Genomic DNA, 23,640 nt, shown 5'->3' on the forward strand with positions numbered 1-23,640 from the left:
TCCACACAAACTTTAGCGTTTTATACTAAACTATTCATGTGGTATGATCAGATTTATGTTTTTCGTTTACGGCTGTATAAAAATATAATTTATTAATGTATTTGACTATAAATTTATATTATGGCTTCTTTGAAGTCTTAGCGAGCGAGATCAAATTAGACTCACAAAAAGCGTTACAGTGGTACCGCTGTGACGCCATTACACATCGTTTCTAAAAACGCATCACAAAGTCACGCGTTGCAGTCACAGCTAATTAAAATGTGTCTATTTTTTTATTGACCACAATTAATGAAGATTAAATTGGAGATTTTTTTATCGATAATCTTAAATTATCCGTGCAGTATCGAATAAGATTTCTACCAGTTTTTCCAAACAACCGGAAAAGAAAAAGGCATACAAATTTTTTCATCATCTTGCCGAACCTTGTAATATTTGCTTTTGATTACTTTGACAAAATAAATGTAACGTACGGATTCTAATACATTCTGGTAATCTTTATAATTTTATCTTCCTCAGTCAGTCGCGCCACAACGGCACTGCTGTAGCGCTTCCTGGAGCATCTAATTTAAAAGCACCCTTGAACACGCTGAAAATGAATACGTAATTCGGTTTTCGATATCAATTAACATCAGAGATTTTTTAATATAATATATAAGGCAGTTGTAAGGTGATCCGCCGACGGTAAAATGTTTTAGTATGTAGTTTGTTCAGTGCTATTACAGAGTCTTAACAGCATGCACCGAATGCCTTTCACTAATTTTGAAGATAAATTAATTTTCACGGTAGTAAAATATCATGGTGTTCATTAAAACTAATATAACGAATGCCGGTTTTTTATTTCATTACTGTAGTCCATTTGTTTAGGTACTTAACTAAATGTAAACAATCTTCAGATGTATATTTAATGAAATACCTATACATTTACAAAGTGATTATTACTTACCTTTAAACACAAAATACAAATACTTAGCTTCATATTATTCATATAATTGCATGCCCATTTTTATACCTATTGATTTTTAAAGTCTAAGTTTCAATAAAATATGTATCAAGATTGTTTACATTTAGTTAAGTACCTAAACAAATGGACTATATCAATGTATACTACACACCCTGAGACAAGTTTTTTTTTAAAGTTGACAAGTCCCATGTGCCTGTAATTTCACCAGCACCCTTACTCTTCCAAACAGGAAATAATGCACGCCACCAAACAATAAATCACCAACACTAATTGCTCTGACCTTGAACTAACATTTCACAAAAACCACAATGTTGGACACAAAGTGTAAGCCGATGGCTCGGAGTTTTCAACGAACTACACAAAACACGATGAGAGGTTTTAATCCGTAGGCTACTGGGCACAATTCCCATTGGAGAAGGGCATGCTGCCAGGACCGGCCTGGCAGTATACTATGAGTTTTCCACCCACCAGGAAAAAAAACTCCTTCACAAGTTCAACTGCTAGTAGAGGTACTGTCTCCTAAAGAGATACCAACAGGCTGCCCCTGTATTCTCTCCAGCATAAGGTCATACACGCATACCTAATAAAAAAAATCGAATTAATTGGAGTGTTATTTATTAATAAAAAGCACATAATTTTTGATACTTCATAAAATATACTTTAAAAAGTAAAAATATTTTTAAATAAACAATAATTTAAAAGATAAAATACGTTTAGTAATAGCTTTTACTTTACCATGCATTTACATTTTTAAATCCTGTAAGTTTTCCAGAAAATATCCTAATCTCTATAAAAAACGGCAAGACATACCTATAAACTATTGTCTTCGACACCAAAATAGACTTATGTTACCAAATTCAAGTCTTTCTCTCCATTCATCAAGTCCATTAGTCATGTCTATAAAAATTTATAATAAGTTACCAAACTAAATCCATAAAATCCATAAAATAAATACCCAGTGACAACAGTTTTACATCATATTTGGAAAAAAAATTTAGTAAGTTAAAGTTACTACAATGTAAGCGAATATTTAAACGATAAAGAAATATGTTCCTATTAAAATAATAAATGTACACAGTGTATTTAGTTAACATACGTGTACAAATACTAGACATAAGTACCGTAATATTTTGTTATTATTATTAATTTTTTTTTTGTTAATAACATATATAGATATTTATTAATCTTTCAAAATAATATAGTATTGCAATGGTTTTTATTTGAGATTTAAGAGTTGTCTTTTTGTATAAATTGTATTTTGTTTCTTGTAAGGTTTTTTGAAGAGTTAATTTGTTAAATGTTGCCCTCTGTGTGTTTTTGCTGTGCCCAACAGTGTCCCAAAGCTCTAATTTAAACGTGTCCACATGGTACATTGTAAACTATTGGGAATGCAATAAAGTATTGAGTATTGAGTTCAAACAGAGATACATTTTTACTTTGCCGCAAATGAAACTGGACTAGGACTGCATATTCCACATTAATATTTAAGTAGAAAATACAAACGTGTTGACACGAATTGCAAACGAGACGTGGTCTATGAATTAGCGAGGTATAAATAAAAAGTAAAATTCTGAAGTTTATATCGATATCGTTATTTTTTCATCATATCAAGTGATGGACGAACAAGCCGTGCGCCTGATGGTAAGCTACACGCCTGTCCGTAACAGTTGCAGTGGGGCACTGTCACTACGCCTGTCATCCAGAGACATAAGTTTTTTATAGTTGACAAGTCCCATGTGCCTGCAATCTCACGAGCACCATTACCTTTCAAAACCGGAACGCAGTAATACTCAGATTACTGCTTGGCGGCATAAATAGGTATGGTGGCAGTACCTCCCTGGACAAACTCGTTCACTACTGCTACTACTTGCTCCACTGCTACTGAAAGCGTTAGTGTGCCCAGACGATTATTCCGTAAATACAAGAGATATCAAAAACCTTTGACACTGATATCGAAAGTAAGTTACCTAATGAGTAAAATGACATCAATAAATAAAAAAATAAAACTAGAAATATACAAACTTTTAACGTTAAATGCTTCTACATTTAATATCATTCGAAGTGAGTGCAGTGCAGTGGCGGCTGCCATGCCACAGTCGCGCCGCTCCAGCGTTTCTAGAAGCGTATAATTTGAAGATTAGGCACTCACTTATTCTTTTAGACTTATCTCCTGTGTCTTTGAATTCGCTGGCTCTCCCCTACCATTTACAATTTACAATGAATAATAACAACAATATCGTTTATTGCAAAACATATTGTTACGTTTAGGTCTTATAGTAGTTGATAAATTATCAAACATGTACCCTGAAAGGGCGCAGCAATGTCAATTTTAACATATAAATTTTTAATTACAATATTATTACAATGAAAATACAAAATCTAAGCAAATATATTCAGAAAGTCAAATGATTTCATTTTAAAATTATTGTCAAATGTAAGTTTAAAGTATTTTAAGAATAAATCAATTCATTTATCAATTAAAAATTAATTAAATATCAAATAATCATTAATTATTCATGAAATTTATTATTGATTAATCGTGAAAATAGTTTGATTTCCTATGTGTATTTGTTCTTATTAAGTTTTATTATTTACTTTTTGAAATAATTACAAACGCTCGAGTGTCTACATAAAAATTAAAAAACTTGTATGCCGCAAGGCGAATCATAGTAATTCAAATCGCATTCTTGCAACGCCTAAATTATTTTATTTGACGAATATTCAACAACCAACACCTTAAATAAATAATAAAACTTAAAACGCGTTAATAAGTAAACATTGCGTTGATTATCATTTCTTTTCTTCCGATCGATATATATGAATAACAATCGGTTATGTATATTATGTATTACAAGCAACCACGCACAAAATAATAAAAGATTTGAGCTTCGAAAGGCTTTCTTTACGCCTGTTCATGACTGCCGAATGATTAATGTACCCTAATGAACCCTTTAAATAATATTCTGCGAGTTTTCCACCCTTTTGCAATGTACCATTTTATTTACGTCTTTTTCAAAAGCTTATTTACCACCGCATCAGCTTATAAAATCCTATGCTGGATATAAAATACCCTAGAAAAGAAGTATTTGACAAAACATCATGCTTGACAGACGGGCTACTAACTAATAATACCTACCCAGTTATTAATGAGTGGAACCATATTGAATGACATTCTTTATTTTATGCTTTGTTGGAGGTCGTTGCGATGTGTAATTTTTCCTTAACTTTATTTAATAAATCGTTAGTCAAAGAACTATCCTTAAAGTTCGTAACTCTCTACCTTTTAGATTTCCTCTACCCGTGATTTGTATCAACAGTGTAAAGTTCTGTCTATGAGACAATTAGGCACGCACGCTCGCACGCACGCACGCACGCACACACTCACGCACGCACGCACGCACGCACGCATGCACGCACGCACGCACGCACGTTCGCACGCTCGCACGCTCGCACGCACGCACGCACGCACGCACGCACAGACGCACGCACGAAAAGCCCGCCCAAACCATGTTGCCTTTCCATGCTTAGTCTGTCACATACTCTTCAATTTGGTAATGTGGGTTTTGAATTAAAATTTTAATATATTTAATAAATTTTTAAACTCAGTTTTTAACACCCTGACGCCTTCTAGTAGACACACGGTCAAAATGTAATACTTATCTTTCTATTTGTCCCAGTGTCTCGTGTCAAGCTTTCCTATCTTCTTTTACTATATTTCACCTCGAACAAACACATTATCTCTGTAAAATTACTACCTTACTCAAGAATTTAGTTTTAGTAATAATAGTAAGGCTTAATGCGCTTTTGATGTGAATAAAAAGAATTCGTAAACCCTCAGGCCTTTTTTCTTCTCATTACCAAGGCTGTAAAGGGAACAAAAAAGGCCCGAGAGTTTTATTTGGGACACTATAGTCAAGTTAGCCTTCATGCAGGCATACTATTTACGTGCAAGTGTGATGAAAAAATTATCAGTCCTCAGTCTTCGACTTCTAATGGAGTCTCGTTCATAATTCCTTATTTACCGCCCTTAACAATGTTTATTAAGGGCGACACGAGAAACGTTTTTTCAAGCGCCATGTCAGACGGGGTTTTGCGTACGTACACATCACCATCACATCAACTACAGTATATTTTTTCCATGACAGAGAAAAATTACATTTATAGGGTGGCCATAATATTTCGTAGAATTTTAGATAGTCGTGTATTTGTCATTGTCGTCAATAGTTTTATCTATAGAATTTGGAAGGAGACAAAATTTTGCAGAAACACAGTATGAATAGTGAATGTTATGAAGTTCTAATAATAGTAATCTTTGTTCTTATTTTGATAGCGCGCTCATCAAAAATTAAGTGAGAAAATAAAATAGTAATGTTTTCATTCTTAATAATTAGACCTAAAATAAAAATTAGTTAACATCTTTTGACTACGACTTGGTATAGTCGTGTAGTCTTGCTTAACTTTTATGAAAAAAAAAACGATTTAAAATAAAACGCATTTTCTTTAGGTTATGTGATAAATAAGAAATAGTTGAAAGTTTCATAATTGTGACAATTTAACACTAGTTAACAGCGTACTGACAGCGAACAACCTCACGAGGCAGCCTTGCAACGTTGTTGGTTTTGCAATAAGGCAGCCACGCGCGGCATATTATAGTCGCGTTTCGATCGAGGCAGCTTCGCGAGTACGTGGTTAATGCATTTTTTCTTTTCGAACGCAAAGTCCACTTTAAACCACACAATATATCTGTATTAGTAGGAAATTAAAATAAAGTAATGATTAAAAATGGCTGTTCGTAAACTTTTTATTTGGAAAATTAAGAATAAAAAAGTATGATAACCGCCCCATCTTTTGAAAAAAGACTACATTATTTTGGGGTTTTTACTAGTGTTCCTCTTGCCGGTGTATAAATGCTCGGTTGAACATGGACTTCAACCCTGTGTCTACGGTATATACTTCAGTAGATGTTTCAATTACCTATCAAAGTGCCGTAAGTAAGATGTGATTTTACACCAATATTGGGGTGTATGAAAGAAGCTCCCTCGCACAACGTACCGTTCTTTTCCCTGTACATAAGAAGAATAAAAAGATAACAAAATTATTTTGTTGGAATCACTACTCTCTATTAGTAGAGTTTGACGTAACTCAACACAAGACCGAAAGAAATGGCGTACTTTGTCGGACGCCAAGATCCATTCTAAGTGAGCCAGCGAAGTAAGTAAGCGATATTGTTATAACAAGTTTTCAAACTGTTACCATTACTACAACGCGTAAAATTTCAATAGGCTGTTACTCTCTTGCAGGAAACTCACAATTTATTTAAAACGGCACCTTGCATTCTAGTAAGGATCTTTCTGACGATTCCGTCACATATCCGTCTTAAATGACATCAAAGACATTCAATCTCGTAACGCGATGAACCGTCTTTTAATATCCGACCGATGTGACTTTGAAAGGAAACTAAATGTATCAATGTCATTTATTTTGAAATTCTTCCCCTTCTACATTCTAAATTATACTTTTTGTTTATTAAATAATTTGAATGTTGCGTCATCACCTTTATTGCGGGTATTTTCAAATTATATCGAGGGTAATAGTGGGGGTAGTGGGGTATATAAATATGACCAAATGTTCTGAGCGGTTCACTACGGGTTACGAGCCTTCTGCTCGCCTTTTTCTTGCGGTGGCGCAGTCAAGACCATCAGCGGCCAACTACAAAGTGGAAAAAAAAGAACGGCTCATTCTTCGATCGAGTGTCAAATAATCAACAACTTTTGAGGATGCCTTATAGTGAGGTAAAACATGTGAAGTATAGTTTTGGTTGACGTGTTTGTTACTGTGGTTGCGCTTGAGTTTGCTTATTATTTTATACGGAGGGAGGGTGGCTAAAATTAACTGCACGAGAAAATCAATACAAACGCAGCTATTTTGCACACTGTGCTGAAGGAATAACAAATTAATTTACTGCCATTTTTATTAACATGGATTTCCATAAAATGATACCTGAATCTATTAATACGTTTATACGTTTTTTAGTAATTATTGATAACAAAATAACAACTTCTACTATATCTTCGTATTTCTTTGTGATCACAACATCATATTGCCTATACTCAAGCCAAAATTAAAAATAGACCTTGCGAGGACGCTCAATTATATCCCTTCTATTTGAGACAATGAAGTTTATACAGTTACATTAATTTAATTTCATATTTCTTATTTTTATTAAATAATCATAACAAACACGATTCCACAAAGAGATTTTTTTAAAATTGTAACTTGCATAACAACAATAAAATTATTCGACGCCAAATATAATTCTTTTTAGGGATTATATAATTATTCTTTTTTAATATTTTTGGTGTATATACTTTAAGTATGTTTAATAGGCTATGTTGAGTGTGTGCGTTATTATATGTTTTCACGATGCTTCGTTATCACCAAAATATTTAAAATAAAAGTTTATTTTTATTTTTAATGAATACCACGTTTTTACAACATTAATATTCATCTGTTTTTTGTGAAATACTCCACTAGTTCGTTATTATAAGATCGATAAATACAAACAAAAATTCCTTCATTCCGACAGGACTTGAAATTTGTAAAATCTGCAGGCTCGATCCGTAGTTCAATTGGTAAAAGCGCGTTGTTAGTAGCCACGTTGAGGTGACAGAAGCTCGTTCGAGTTCAACAGGATCGAAGGAATTTTTGTTTATGTTTAGTCGGTATCAGTAATAATAAATCGTTGTTTTTAACAAATGGTTATTTTTAATATAAAGAAGTAAAAGATGTATTGAAACATGTTGAACCAAATGACCTTTCAGTACAGTACATAATATTTTTTTAACCGACGTCAAAAAAGGTTCTCAATTGGACTGAATGTTTTTTTTATGTACATTATGCGATAACTCCGGTATTTGTGAACCGATTTTCATGATTCTTTTTTTGTTGGAAAGGGGTACTTCCATAGTGGTCCCATTTCATTTTGAAGAAAATCATCCACCTCTAAGGGTGGCTGTTCACGCATGAAGAGTCATATGTATAAATAGCGCCTAAATTTTACTTAAGGAGCAATTATTTTAATGGTTGATTTTGCTTTTTTTCCAATTCAAGGCGTTTTTCTCTCAATATACTTTGAATAGTGAGAACCGATTTTTATTATCTCCAGTGTCAAGTCCTGTATAGTGGCGAATTTAAGGACATTTCAAAAAAACTTAGCAAATAGACGTAATTCCACGTACTTTTGAGTTCGGTTTTTTTAGTACTCTGTACTGTGATTATTATATAACTAAGTGACGAGACGAAGAAGTCGTGTGGTTGGAAGGAAACGTAGCACCTGTTACGTATACAGTTGCAATGCCACTTGAAGCTTTAAATCACAAAATTTTGAGAGGAACACTACCATTGCGTCCGATACCCTGAGATTAAGTTGATAAATACCGTCTGCCTGTAATTTTGCCAACACCCGTACGCAGTAATACAACATATAAAAATAACACCCTTAAGCAGTCACATGACTGCTTGGCGGGAGAAATAGGTAAGCTGCCAGTACTTTGAACTCTTTCACAAGGAACTCTACTGCTACTAAAATATCACAGTAACATGTCTCTTGGGTAATTGATATCCAGAGTATACGTAGGTATCAAGAATAACCCATAAACTGTACTGTACACCTAAAGGTGACTTCACACACTAGCGATGACTCTGCAAAGTTTCACCAGTTCAAGCGAGTGAATCTCCCATTTGGCTCGGCTCATGTATACTTGACTTGACGCGCTCGGTCGGGATTCGGTATATAATGACTGAGCCAACTTAAGCTTATGGCAAACTTTGCGAGGCATCATATTTCTAAATATTGCCTTGGCTAGCGTAGTATAGATTTCTTGCAAATCGAACGTTATATAAAAGAAATAAAGTACCATTTCCTTCACACATATTTTTATTGTAATTTGATACAAAATGAAATAAAAATTATCGAGAAATATGACACCGGTTTAATTCATTATAAGAATTCTTTATTTGCATTGCATTAACAATTCGCATTCAGTCTTCTAAATGAGTTTTCAGGAGAGGCTTAAAGGTTCTAAGAATGTAATTAGTCGATGAAAAATTAGTAGGAAAAAAAAATGTCAGTAGTTCTATAAAGAGAACAGTCTATTTATTAACAGAACAAATGGGAAGAAAAATACCAGTAGTACACTGTCAATAGAATTTGTGCGAGTTATCAACCTTTTTATGCATAAATTGGAGGGTTTTAAAAATTCTCATAATATACACACATATAATTTGTTTGATGTAGTTCGTGTTATTTATTACGGCTTTCATGGTGATAAAAGCACTTCTGACGTACGATGTTATGTGGCTTTATTATGTCTAGAGCATGAATTTCGATATCCCCTCTTTATGGATATAGGTAGTATGCTGATATGTATACATGCATTTGTCAACGCATGGCTAGTTTTTCCTCACCGAGCTTTTGTGACAAGCGTTTGCGACAAGAGTATAGTAAATAATTATAGATTGTCTTCAAAATTTTCTCATTGTGTGTCTTGTAGTTTGATACGACTTTAATAGAATGTATGATACAACATGCGTTTGTTGCATATGATTCGTCATTATTCGCTGTAATTTAATGATTTTTTAAATCTATACTATTTCTTTATTTTAACTAAATCGATATATTTTTTGAAGAATCGAATATGAAGGAAAGAAGATAAAAGGAAATAGATAAGAAGAAAATTGTAATCTTCACAAAATTGTAAGTGTTATTTTCTAAACCTGAAACACCATTTTGTTGATAGTGAAAATTTTGAAATGTAATAATTTGATGTCGAAATAGCAAACCTCACATCAAAGCTCAGATATGTTGACACGCCACAAACTACACAATATTTTATTTGCTAAATTGTTTTGCAAATAATCATGACAGAAACGCGACATGATTTATGTCAGACTGACATTACGATCAACGTGTACGGTAGTATACTATTTACTTTCCACATATGAACATGTTACTTTAAATAAAATGAACTTAGTTACATAACATTTATGTTTAACAACTTTTAACGAATTTAAAGATAGGATTATGTTTTTTTATTTTTATTTCTTTAATAGAACTATATAACTGTGTTATTATCTAGTAATTATCTTAAATATAACGGAATAAGTCAAACATTTTCGAAGTTGTCGGTTCATTGTAAGTTCTTATACATTTACTTTTATTCTAATTAGAACGAGGAGTCGCGGGGCGTCCGGGCCAGCCGAAATCGCTCGCGTCTATCAAGGAAACGCCGTCTCACGTACGCGAATCGAATCGGAGCCCGGACGAGACTATAGAAACCAGTGGACATGACAGTGTACCCAGTATGCTATATTATTATGTAAACTACGTACCTGCTTTACATAGTTTACATGAACGAAGATGTTGAGATTCGAGTGACGACGTATCGTACTAAAATCGCTAAAACGGTGCTACGCCATTGTGCTACGAGCAACTGTGTTGTAGCATTTGCCACTTATAATATGCTCATAAGGTAAATTTTATAGATATATGCCGTAAATGATGTTATCATTTTTAATCTGTGTGTAACTAAAGGATAATATCGTGGAAGATCCTTTAGTTTCTTGAGTAAAGCGGGCGGCGGGGTCGGTACGCGGCGGTGGCGGCGGGCAGTGTCGGCGCAGTGCGGCGCTATCGAGCGGCGGCGCGGAGGGCGACGTGGGGCGCGGGGGCGCGTGGGGGGCGGCAGTGCTGGCCGGGCTGTGCGCTGTGCGGACGCGCGGCGCCATGGGGGGCGCGCTGCTGCTCGCGCTGCTCGCCGCGGCGCGGGCCGGCGCCGGCGACCCCAACTCCACCGACCTGCCGCCAGACCTGGACTTCGAGCTGCCCGCCTCCCCTGCGTCCTCCCCGTCCTCCCCTCCGCAACAGGAGAAAACACCGCTGTTCCCTGAAGACCTGTTCACGGAGGAGCAGCGAAGACAAGGCGCCGTCTTCCTTCATATGATCGGCATGGGCTACATGTTCGTGGCGCTGGCGATCGTGTGCGAGGAGTTCTTCGTGCCTGCCCTGGACGTGATCATAGAGCGGCTGGCCATCAGCGACGATGTGGCCGGCGCCACGTTCATGGCAGCAGGTGGCTCCGCTCCGGAGCTCTTCACCTCCGTGATCGGCGTGTTTGTATCGTTCGACGACGTAGGCATTGGGACGATAGTGGGCTCGGCCGTGTTCAACATTCTATTCGTGATCGGTGCGTGTGCGCTCTTCTCTCGCACAACTTTGACGTTGACGTGGTGGCCGCTGTTCCGAGACTGCACGTTCTACTCGATCAGCTTACTAGTGTTGATATACTGTTTCCGAGACAACGTGATCTACTGGCAGGAGGCGTTGGTGCTGTTCTTGCTGTATGGCGCGTACGTTACGTTCATGCGGTGGAATCAACCGGTGGAGCGCGCTGTCAAGAAGCTCATCTACAAGAACAAGGTGACACGCGTGCGGAGCACCGACCAGCTGATGCCCACGGTGAGCTCGCCCGCACTCGCGCCCGTGCCTCCTACCCCGCACGCATGCCGTCCTTTCACACGCGCCTCTACCCCGCGCGATGAGTTGCCATTACGTCGCCAACTTATGCAACTCCTGTCATGTCCAAAATGGACCTGAACGTGAATGCCCTAGAAAACAATTAAGAGTTTTTTTCTTTAATTTGGGCGCCAAAACTTTTTTGCATTTGTAACGTGTCAGTATCTATTGAAACTGTATTTTGAATGTGACGTAGTAGAAAACAATTTTAGTGTCCAATTTTCTAAATGCTCATACTTGTTAATAATTCAACTGACCTAATATAGTTTTTCGGATATTATACGTCAACAATTTTAATATTCGTTATGCCCCGGAATTTGTGATAATTATAATAAGTTGGCAGTGGCAACATATCACGCTTAGTTTAGACCCGTTTAGCCCCAAAAGTGTCCTTAACCAAGTACGTAGTCCCTAATAGGTATGTTGCGGAAAAATTCTGTAATCAAATATACAACATAATACTCGCCGCAAGTCTAGCATTATCAAACAATCATAATCATTAAATATTTGAAAATATCTAAGCCTTAAGTAAAAATCTTTTAATTGTAAAAAAAAGTAATTGAAAATGCAGTTGAAGGAAATACGGTTAATTTTTACCACATGTTTATACGCACTGGTCATTTCGGCATTGATTAAAACTACTTAATTAGCAATAAATAGTAGCTTTATTGCAATTAAAACCCGATTATTCTCAATTCAGATAATTGAATATAATAATAAATTGAAGTGGCTGTGATATAATTAACATCAGCAACTGTATTTATTTTTTAATCAGAAATACTTCGATTTTGGACTTTGTCCGCAACACAATTGATGTATTAATATTTATTTCGCGATGTCCCTCAACAAATGTTAATAATTGTCCCGTTAATATCACGATAGATTAGTAAGAAAATACTCTAGATAAAAAATACAACCTACGACTACTTTCATCAATTACATTTGAAAAGACATGCAGAAAAAACCAGGTGAAGGTTTACGTCGTAAAACCAATTTAGACAAGACGTTTACAATAAGTGACATAATCAGTTAAACATGATAAATAGGGACGCACCGTCTGTTAGTACAAGCCGGTCATAACATTGTACGTACAATATTTGCACACGCGAACAAAATACAGAGAAAACAAAATATAGAGTACAACAGGTGACCATATAATCGCTACGATTACATTAATTTTAATGGCCTACCGTTGCCCTACATACGTCTCATAACTGTGTAAGGATTTCAAATCACGAGTCGACAGTCCTACGGCCCACAAACGTGCGGGCTGGAGATATCAAATGCTATTAAAAATCTTTACGAACCTATTCTATCATATAGATTTAGTGTGTTCAGATCTTGTAGTCGAAAGTATCATCATTAGGTCATAGGTCATTCTATATTGGTTTAGCTTGAAAAAGTCATTTGGTGAATATCTCCAAGAAGTGACATAATTACTTGACAAGAAAACCACTTAGTAAAAACATGACATGACTATTGATGACAGGGTCACCAAGTAATTATTATCTGACACATTGATTATGTTTCTGTTTCTGGACGAGTCTTTATCATGATTAGGCTTGTTCCCGGGAATTCCCGGTTTCGGAAATACCGGGTAATCCCGGTACTGGCGAGGTGCAATCAGTCCCGGTACCACGATTATAGATTCCGGGTGCTCCCGGTTAGCAAGGAACTACCTACATAATGAGCTATGATTAAAATCGCCCGTTGGCAACTTCGCCCGCACTTTACTTATTACTTAACTACAATATGATTTTACGATATTATATTATGTTAGATAGTGAAGTCAGATTGTATATGAAAGAATGAATGATGTTATATTAAATTTAATAGTACTTATCTCTCAAATAGATATTTTGAATAAAAACCTCAAGTTTGATTAGAGTATGAAATTTTTCTTTATTATTTTGTGGTATTATTATTACGTAAATTATTGAATAGGTGCGGATAGCCCGGAATAATCATACTTGTTGGTAATAATTTAAGCTTTTCAAGAAGTACCGAGAATACCGGGAGTACCGGTACTTAGCTGAGCGCAGTACTGGCGACCAAAATTTTAGGAAGCGGAATTTTGCAAGCCCTAATTATAATTAAATTTTACTCATGATATCTATGAACTATTATTTCGAAATTGTTTTCGAAATTGATCTTAACAAGTTTCATAGACAATTTAGTCGCTAGTTAAGAAATATCATATTTTATTTTATTTTAAAACTCCGAAAAAACATTTCGTTATGATTTTGCTAAAATACGGACTTTACTCCCTTACACAAGTATTCTAATAGAAGAATTTAAAAAATCGAGCCAAAGAAAGCTGTAACAAATAAAATTAAATAAAAAAGGTACAATATTATTATAAAACAATATTATAAAATATTATAAAATAATATTATAAAACTAAATAAGACATGCGATACTCAACACAAAAGGTGGTGAAGTTTAGCATTAGAAATTATTCAGTTTAACAAATGAATACGTGCTCTCGATTCAAGAATTTTGGTGGAAGTGACCACGGATGGAGCAAACATAGGAATAATGATGGAAAAGGGAATTCGAGAACGAGTCCAAATTGTAAAGTGGCCAGTAACCAGAAAAGACGATGATAAAAAGGTGGGATGACGACGAAGGAGGTCAGCATCGATACAAGGGGTTGCTCTTGTTTATTGTTAACAAAAAACTAACCACTTTCGAACTTAAATCACCAACCCGTGGTATTTATTAGCAGCACTAAATCTAACACTAAAATACGTAGTTTTTCTAAAAGTTATAATACACACGTAGCTCGCCGTAGCATAGATCTGTAAAAGAAGCTACTTTAAATGTGTTTGCGCCTTAACATCGAGCGGCCCATATGTATATTGCACTATTTATTTATTTACACGTGTGGACTGCGACATGTGACGCAACTTGGGTGTCCGACAGGCCTCGGAAACATCGATACATGACCCCCTTCGGCCAAAACTCCTCGAAAATTATAGGCACATGGGACTTGTTAACTTATGTCTCAGGTTGATTGTGGCAGTGCCCCTTAGATCTTTGTGATTTAAAACTTTTGTTAACTCGCTCACGACTTTGTCCAGTCACTTGGTATTTTTACAACAAATAAAACTAAAAATTGAGAAATACTACCGCCACGCTTTTTCGTTATTATTCGTAGAGTAATAAGGCTTACTGAAGAATTATTTAAGTTGATGTCAGTTATTACCATCATAGATATATTTTTTATTTTAACAAGATTTTTAACATCAATTCTCGATTTCACCGATCGTATACCATCTCTCAGTTTGACGTATCTCGTTCTAATGAAGCTAAGTTTTGCGGTGTATATTTTTATTTTGATAATATACAGGTAAGGTATAATAAAGCTTAAATACTAGAAAGTAAAACTAGGATTTTTAAATACGAATAAAATTGGGACTCCGCGGCAAGGTGCCCAAGATGCTGGCTAATGCGTTGGCTAGCCCTTGAGTTTCCCAGACAGTCTATTAATTTTTTCGATAAAATTTTATACATATGAAGGGCTCTAGGACCCCACGTGCCAAGGATTTCGATTCCAAGAGCTGTAAATAGGTAATCGAAGCCGAGATCCTGGTACATCTGTCTCAACTGTATAATCAATTTATAATATCGATAATCTTATCGATGTCAGTTATTCAGTTGTTAATAGTATCGATAGACAATAAATATGTTAAGTAATGCTTATAATATTCGCAGTATATTTCAAAAGTACATATTATATTAATTTATCCATTCGCTCTGGACCTTCGCCAAATAGATCAAGTATAGAGACAATCTATACCAATGAACAAGCATCTACGTCCTCCCAAAGATAATTGGCCTCAGTGTGCTGCCTCTGTTTTTGAATAATTCATAGAAAATTAAAATAAATTCTCCTACTTAAGTCATTCTTGAACCGCCACTACTTCATTTTGTTTTTATTAAATATAGGCAGTATAATTATGTTCTAAACCATGATATTTAATGACGAACTTCACTCTAATGAATGAAGGTCATTTCGTATTACTGGATTTTAACACGAATTTTCCAATCAATGACAAAACAGTCCCCGTGAAATTATTCTAAAGTAAAAAAAATCAAATCAATTGTTTAAATTATGTCTTACGTCATCATCATCATTGACTCATTTATATGTCACACTGCTAGGCTATGTCTCTGAGGCGACTGTTCATGGCTTAATCCGCCATCTTTACAAGTTTTTCTTGCGTTGTAAGCCTTCTTTGAAGTACAGGCTTCATCACGATAATAAACCTTCACCAAAGAGCTCACCGGATTGGAACCCACCGCTCATATGTCCTAATGACGAAAAGTTAATGTTTACTACATAATTACTAATAGAAATGGAAGCAAATTAATTTGCTACTCCGCGAACCTAGTGAAGGTTAAATCGTGCAAAATAGTTGCGCTTGTGTTGAATATTTTTTCATGCACTTAATTTTAACACCCTCCCTCCCTTATAACCTGTCTACCATAACAATATACCTTAGAATAGAAATACATCTACCAAGGTATAAAATTAATCACTGTAACAAAAATTAACCAAGCTAATCGACTTACAACAAAGCTACTATATCGTTTCATCTCCCAGCTCTAGAATATTCAAGTGACTTGACTTGACGTGACTTTACGTTATTAACTTGAACTCTAATTAATAATTCAATAATAGACGAGACAGATTTGTAAGGCGAGTGTGAGAGGGCAAGTTGGTAAGGGTGGACTGGGGCCAACTTACCCCAACCAAATTGAGGTCAAGAGTACCCTTAACCGATGAGCATGTATGGAAGCACTGATGCGTGTTAACGAGGTGAGAAATGTGTGTGAGAAAGGCTACGATCATTGCTTTCCTCGATAAGAAAAGAGATTGTAATGATATATAATAGTAATACAGGGATTGTTTAATTTAATACTTAATGTAATATTACTGACGGAATATTATACTAATCGCGGCGCGCGACTGTTTCGAAAATGATTACCTCAAAAAGACATTGTTCTGCGTTTATAGACTCTTTAAAATATTTTGGAAATGGATTTAATGAACTTCTAAAGATTTGATGAGGAAGAAAAGTCAGGTGTAAAAATAGTTTTAAATTACATGGAGCTAATGGGAATAAACGGCAAATTGGTTTCAGTATATATTTGTAACTTTAGTACATGACATCCTTAGATCGTGTCTTTCAATCTCTTCAACTTCTTTTATTCGATCAAGTCGTGCCCCTGGTGGAATGCAACACGCACGTCCATAGAAATTGCAGAGCCAGTCAGAGCTTTGGATCGCAAAGGTCTGAAGGGCACCGCCACTACGCTCGTCACCCTGAGACATAAGTTGACAAGGCCCATGTGCCTGTAATTTTACCAACATCCATACCCTTCAGACCGAAACCCAATAATGCTCGCGTTATTGCTTGTCGGTACAAAAAGTTAAGGTGGCAGGTACTTCCCTGGACGGTCTCTTTCAGAAGGAGCTCTACCGCTACCTAAACTCAACAACACATGTGAATAGGAAATGAAACTATTTTTCCGGATTTAAATCATAGTTTAGTTTAGGGTGACATGAGACCTGTAAAGTGCCCGAAAGCTTGGTTTGTTTGAAAAAACAAATATACGCGATTTAAATCCTGAAAAATAGTTTCATTTCCTATAAGTAACAATCGCGAAAACCTACAGAAGCCTAGCTTTCGTATGTGTAACAATAGAACTCGATAAACACATGTCAACTTTTTGACATGCGGCCTTTGGGTAATGGTCTCCAGGCCCTCGACTGCAATCTTCCTCTTTCCATCGCCTTTTATAACCGGATACCGTAAAACTATTCCAATAAGATTAGTTATGAAAGGTGATAACCCTCTTAAGGATACAATTATTTGTAACTTCAGTATGGGTAGAGATACCCGACATCCATAGATCGCGTCTAGAAAGCTTCTTTTGTGGTTTATACCGGATGTGTTGCCTTCAGGCCCCCAACTTCAAAGCTTCTCTTCCAAAAAAATTACACTTCAAACATTACTTTATTTGTTATTAATAAACTTCTTCTTGTCGTATCGATGTCATACTCTATACATCGCGGTCCAGAACGCTGATTACGCCCAAGTAGCCGCCATGTTCAACAGTGGTTGTGGCCGATCCTCACCCATTGGATTTCGTGAAATGTCAATTAGTAGAGTAGCAATTGGAACAAAATAATATACTGTTTTCTTCTTATTCTTCTTATCGTATCGATAGCATACACTTTAGGTAATGTTTCCTATTGTGCTGAAAGGATTTCTCAATCGACTTAATTCGTCGACGTCATTACACGAAGGCTCCTTTCGTGCACCTCATTAATAACAAACAAACATGTTCAATGGATATAACCTTTAAGACTCAGCTAGAGCAGACTGCGAAGTATACAAAACATGACAATACGTTTTGAGCGGAATAGTCCCGCTTTTAAGTTTCGTGTCCCGCTATCTCCAAAATACTTAATGTGCTGCTTTGACAAAACAGGACACAGGACACTAATTTAAAAAAAAATGGCACGAAAGCGAAAAATATATAAAGCCAGCCCACTAGACTGCACAACATTACTTATTCTTTTAATTTTTAATGATTAAACATTTCGTAATAATAATAATAAATAATAATAATAATAAATAACGCACACAGTCAACATAGCCCCGCACTAGGGAAACCCTGTGTCGCGGGTGCCATGGACACACACATAGACAACCACAAATTACACCCAAACTCACGAGAGAAATAATTGTAGGCCATACAACTATTTTTCCCGGCCCGGGAATCGAACCTGGGACCTCTGCGTGGCAGTCCGGCATGGTAACCGTTCGGCCACGGAGGCAGTTAATAATTATGTGTATGCATGTGTTTTATTTTTAAAACAATAATAAATTAGCAGGCGTACCGCTCTGAGGGACGAAAATAATAGTCACGTTAACTATACACCTCATTGATATTTCGGCATAGCCTGTACTGGTTAAGAACTGAAAAAGAAAACCAAACACACACGAGCAAAAAACACAATTAAAAACTTAAAATATTCAAGAACATTCCAATATTTACCACACTCTACGTAATTACAGTGTACTTATCGTGGCACAGCGAGCACAGTTTTTTGGCATCCACTTAAATTGCCCAATCTACGAAAGGAACTACTGGATATATTTTTGAATTTCGAAAGTAGCTTAAATAATCAGTTCCACTGGTCGTGACGAAGGTAAATTGAAATTTCGATCTGTGACTGTTAAGGTGACCTTTGACCTCAATTATCTCTGGTTAATTGAGGTCAAAGGTCACCTTAACGTTAGGGTTAGTCTATTAGAATTCTCTCGTGAAAAGTTGTCATTTTGCAGATGTGGCCTTATTACACAGAGGATGCGATTTATTGCACAAGAAACCAAATACTTTTGTAACCGAATAAAGTATTATTAGTAACTTTTTTATAAAATAAAACCGACCTCAAATGTTCGTGGAATTACATGTACCAAGTTTCATTGAAATCGGTTACCAAAAGTGCGCTAAACCAGATTCGTGCCCAAGTTTGCCACTCTTAGAGGTGCAATATTTTCTTTAAATTTTAATGGGACCACTTCTGAGGTTCCAACAAAAAAAGAATCATCAAAATCGGTTCACAGAAATAATTATCGTGTAACATTCATACAAAAAAAGAAAATACAGATTAATTTAGAACCTCCTCCTTTTTAAACTGGATTAAAAATACATAATAATTAATTATCCACTTATAAACGAAAATATAAATTTATTGGGTACATTCAAATTTTATTTTAACTTTCATCTCATCATCATTTAATTTTTGAGTTACGACCATAAAAAGTCAATGGTTACGACAGTATTTAGTTTCATATACTTTATTCGTGTCGAACTCGTCCTATTAATGAATTATATAATCAAATAAAGGAATGGTAGAACTACGACGATTAAATTGAGAGAGTTCGTTTTTGAAAACGAGTAAAATCCTTACGTTGTTGCGTTAAAAATATTCGATACGGCTGTTATTCGACCACAGACATATATCTTCTGTGTAAGACATAATCTACGTAATACATTAAAGTATAAAATACAGTATTATCAACAATATCTATGTACTGGAGTACTAGATGCGGCGTTTCAAGCACACACTGTGTTTCACGAATGTGAGGTGTGACCACACAATATCAGAGTACGGATAATATGAATAAAAAAATAGTTAATAGTTAGGTCAATGGTTATAACTCAAAATAAATAGTTATACTACGTTTACCATAAATAAATTTTAAAAATATAAAAAAAGACTAGGCTGCATGATCTAAAGACCCTTGACTTTCTGCAAGGAAAAGTACATAACATCAATAATTTCAACAACTCGACTGTATTTTTTTCTTTTATTTAATTTCTTTTTATTTTTAGTAATATAATAATTATATAAGCGGAAAGCCCCTGTGTCAAAGCAAAATAAAATGTATTGTGCAACCAATAGCGAGTTTGCCAGGAGCTATACGTTAATTCCCCAACTACGAATAAATAATTGGTAAACACTCAATATTATCTGCCTACCTAGCTCATTCCCAATAGGTATAGTGTGTCACGTCTGTTCACAGAGTACTGTGAACAGACGTGACGTGACTGATATTCTTTATCAAAATTCAACACTAAAACAAAACACTGTCACTATTGATAGTGTTTTGTTTGGAACATGTAGTTGCTGTGAATGTTCTTGTCTATAGATTGAAGTCGTTGCTTGAAAATTTGATCAAAAAGCAATCTGTATCGTCAAAGAATTATTTTTCACCAAAGCAGTAGAATTTTTGCTTATAAATAACAGTCATAAAAATTAAAAAAAATAATTAACGAGAACGGCATAATTTTTTCATATATTTTGTAAACTTTGTACTTCGGCTTTTCCATCTTTTCGAATACGTAATTAAGTCTGGAAATTGACTTTTTTACGTACAAAATGTTATCAATTTATGAGATCAGTAATTCCACCTTATGGAGGAAAGAAGGCAATCGAAAAAATTCAGGCGATTTTTGAAATATTTATATATAAAAAAGTAAACATAAAAATATTTAAAAAAATAGAAATGTTAAAGTAGGTATGTAAAATAATTATTTAGTAGGCAAGAGTACCTTAGGCCGATTGGCAACCATTATAGTGTATGCCATTGATACGATACGAAAATGTAGTAGGCAATCAAATACTAAGTTAATTCATTGCGAGCAGATACAATTAGTTTTAGTTCGACTAACAAGACTTGCTGCTTCAACTACTCTGCCACATCTCTAGGGTGGTATTTATTACCTTCCGTAACGACACAAAAGCATTCCCTAGTGTCCTTTCGGAGATCGAGACTCAAAATTGAAATACCTAATCGGCACTTTCTAACCATGAAGTTGGTGAAGACACAGTGCACGGGTGTTTGGACCGTGTTGTTATGGCGACTGGGGCTGTTTTGTGGCCATGAAATTGGCAACAAATTAATACGAGTAGAACGGTAGACTATCTGAGGTGGAATTATAATAAATTCTGTCGCCATTTTGAAATAATTACAAATGAAGAAAAATGAACAAGTACTTTACGTGATTTATGAAAGCTTTTTAAAACGCTTCAAAGAACAACATATATATATATTTATTTTTTCTATAATTACAATGGACATATTTATTCAATTCTAGTAATTCGCAAGAACAATAACGATATTAGCGTATATTAATATAAAAAAAACATGATACAGAAGACAACCAAATACAAAAAGAAGAAAACTAAGATTACAATTATTTAAGTTATCCTTCCGTCCATTCATAAGGAATATGATAATAAGTAGTATTAAATCGTCTATACCTCTCCACACTATTTTGTTCAGAAAGCTTCTTAAACCTGCGAAAGTGGGAAGAAGATTACGTGTATTTCTGCAACTAATAAAATTTTGTTACCTTTTGTAAACAGGTGAAGTGATGTAAAAAAAAACCTTTTTCTTGTTTTATACAAAGATAAACAACACACGACCAGTATATAAGAACATTGCACAGGACCCTCCAAAAAACAACACACAAAATAAATTCCTAAATTGATTCGGATAAAACACAATAATGTCAAAATTAAGACTGAGTTTATACCCAGCTAGAAAATAATGACGAGTAAAAAATATGAAAAACTCCTAATAAAATTGCGAACTACTAATAATAAACAAAAGTCTTGAATAAATAAGTAACTAATGTTATAAATTAATAATAATGTTTACGTTTCAACTTTTATTTTCTATCGTAAATAAAATTACATTTTTTATCTATAATCGTGTATTTAATTTTTTAACAAACGAACCAATGCTTCGGAGTCTTTATTGGTCCCACGGTCACAATTGGCTAAGATAGTATTTGTAGCTTTGAAACAGTTATATTTAATATTAAGGACATTAATGCAGACTATCATGTTCTGAACTACAGTTACAAAAATATTTATTTCTAAGTAACTTATTTTTAATTGATCAAAAAACACATTCCAATTATTATTTTTTGTTTACAGCGTACATACACCCCCGCCATTTTAGTGGCCACACAGATGCTCTTAGGTTACGTAACCTGAGCGTAACGTGAACGTAGCGTGATCGTATCACGTGAGTAACGTGCCTTTTACGAGATTCAAGCAGAAGGGCTTTTGTTGCGAACCTGGAATTTTAGTTACACTTTAATGTTGTCAAATTTATTTTGTCTATAGTGGGTTTGGGGTGTTATTTAGGTTACCACGCTTTTATAGTGCCTGTATTGTGTTTGCTGAGGCACGTTCAGTTTCCTTTGTAATATAATTTGAAAACGTGACTCTACTAACAGGGATACGCGGAAGCCCGAGTGTTATCTTTAACGCTTTTGCAGGTGATAGATGGTACTTGGGCTTCAAAGTAATACTTAGCTCTGCCTTAAGTCGCAGTGTAGGCGTATTCATTTCACAGTTTAACTTCCTTACTTATCTAAAATATATCAAATTCCTACTAATAGAGTGGTATTGAATATTCGGTATTATGCTTATTCGGCCTGTTTTAATCTATTCGTCCGAAGACCAAAATGTTGAATAACGATTCGCCGAATGCTGAATATTTTAGAAACAAGACTTAGAAATACGAAAAACCACAACAAATTATCATGTAAAGTTATTAATGCCGAACATACACTGCGCACATGACAATAATATAATATAGTATTATCTCAAAAATTGCGTTTTTAGATTATGGCAAAAGAAATGTAACATAACTAAGTTATTTTTAAGAAGTAATAAAAGTCACGTGTCAAATTAAATATAACTCCCTATTATGTAGTTCATTCTTGACTAAATAAACGCTAACAAAATCAACCAAGTATTTATTAACTGGCAAACCAAAATAAAATTAAGTTTTTGAAAATTAATAACACGATTACTTTCTTCATTAAGTTATAAATTGAAATGATGTACTTGAAAATTAAAGTATTTTATTGCTTTTATTGTGCATGCAAAATTATTTATCATAACCAAGGTTAATATTTTTGGTATTTTTCGTGCTTATTGTCATACGTGCATTAATGGGGCCGAATTTTCTTTTTAAATAAATATATAACGCACACACACTCAACATAGCCCCGCTCTAGGGAAACCCTGTGTCGCGGGTGCCTTGGACACACACATAGACAACCACAAATTATACCCAAACTCACGAGAGAAATAAATGTAGGCCATACAAATATTTCTCTCGGCCCGGAAATCGAACCTGGGACCTCTACGTGGCAGTCCGGCATGATAACCATTCGGCCACGGAGGCAGTTGCCGAATATTCGGTTATTCGGCCACGCTCCTAGCCGAATATGTAGTACCATTAAATGCACCACTACTTACTAACACTAAATTAAGTTACATTGTTGTTATAGATCCAAACGTCAAAAACAAATTATTGTTATTATTATAGTTCCGAAGTTACCGATATTGACTAAATAACTATTTGTGTTATACGGCAATATTTTGTTATGAAACACAATCGGGGAAATAGAAATGAGAAAAGAATGTTGAATAGCCGAATAAAAATATCCGAACATAAATATCGTTGCAATGATTTCGATGATCTCTCCAAACGAT

The 23,640-nt window shown here is 35.0% G+C and overlaps 1 protein-coding gene across 1 annotated transcript; it reads left to right on the top strand.

Annotated features, from left to right (window-relative positions):
- Window positions 1-10,716: 10,716 nt before the first annotated feature.
- Window positions 10,717-11,690, top strand: LOC113231129 (sodium/potassium/calcium exchanger Nckx30C-like). The gene has a single exon (XM_026465298.1). It carries the CDS (start codon window positions 10,746-10,748, stop codon window positions 11,613-11,615), a length of 870 nt encoding a protein of 289 aa, XP_026321083.1. The 5' UTR covers window positions 10,717-10,745; the 3' UTR covers window positions 11,616-11,690.
- The last annotated feature ends 11,950 nt before the right edge of the window (window positions 11,691-23,640 follow it).

This window comes from Hyposmocoma kahamanoa, unplaced genomic scaffold (assembly GCF_003589595.1).
Source record: "Hyposmocoma kahamanoa isolate Upper Pololo Valley unplaced genomic scaffold, ASM358959v1 64, whole genome shotgun sequence".
NCBI lineage: Eukaryota > Metazoa > Arthropoda > Insecta > Lepidoptera > Cosmopterigidae > Hyposmocoma > Hyposmocoma kahamanoa.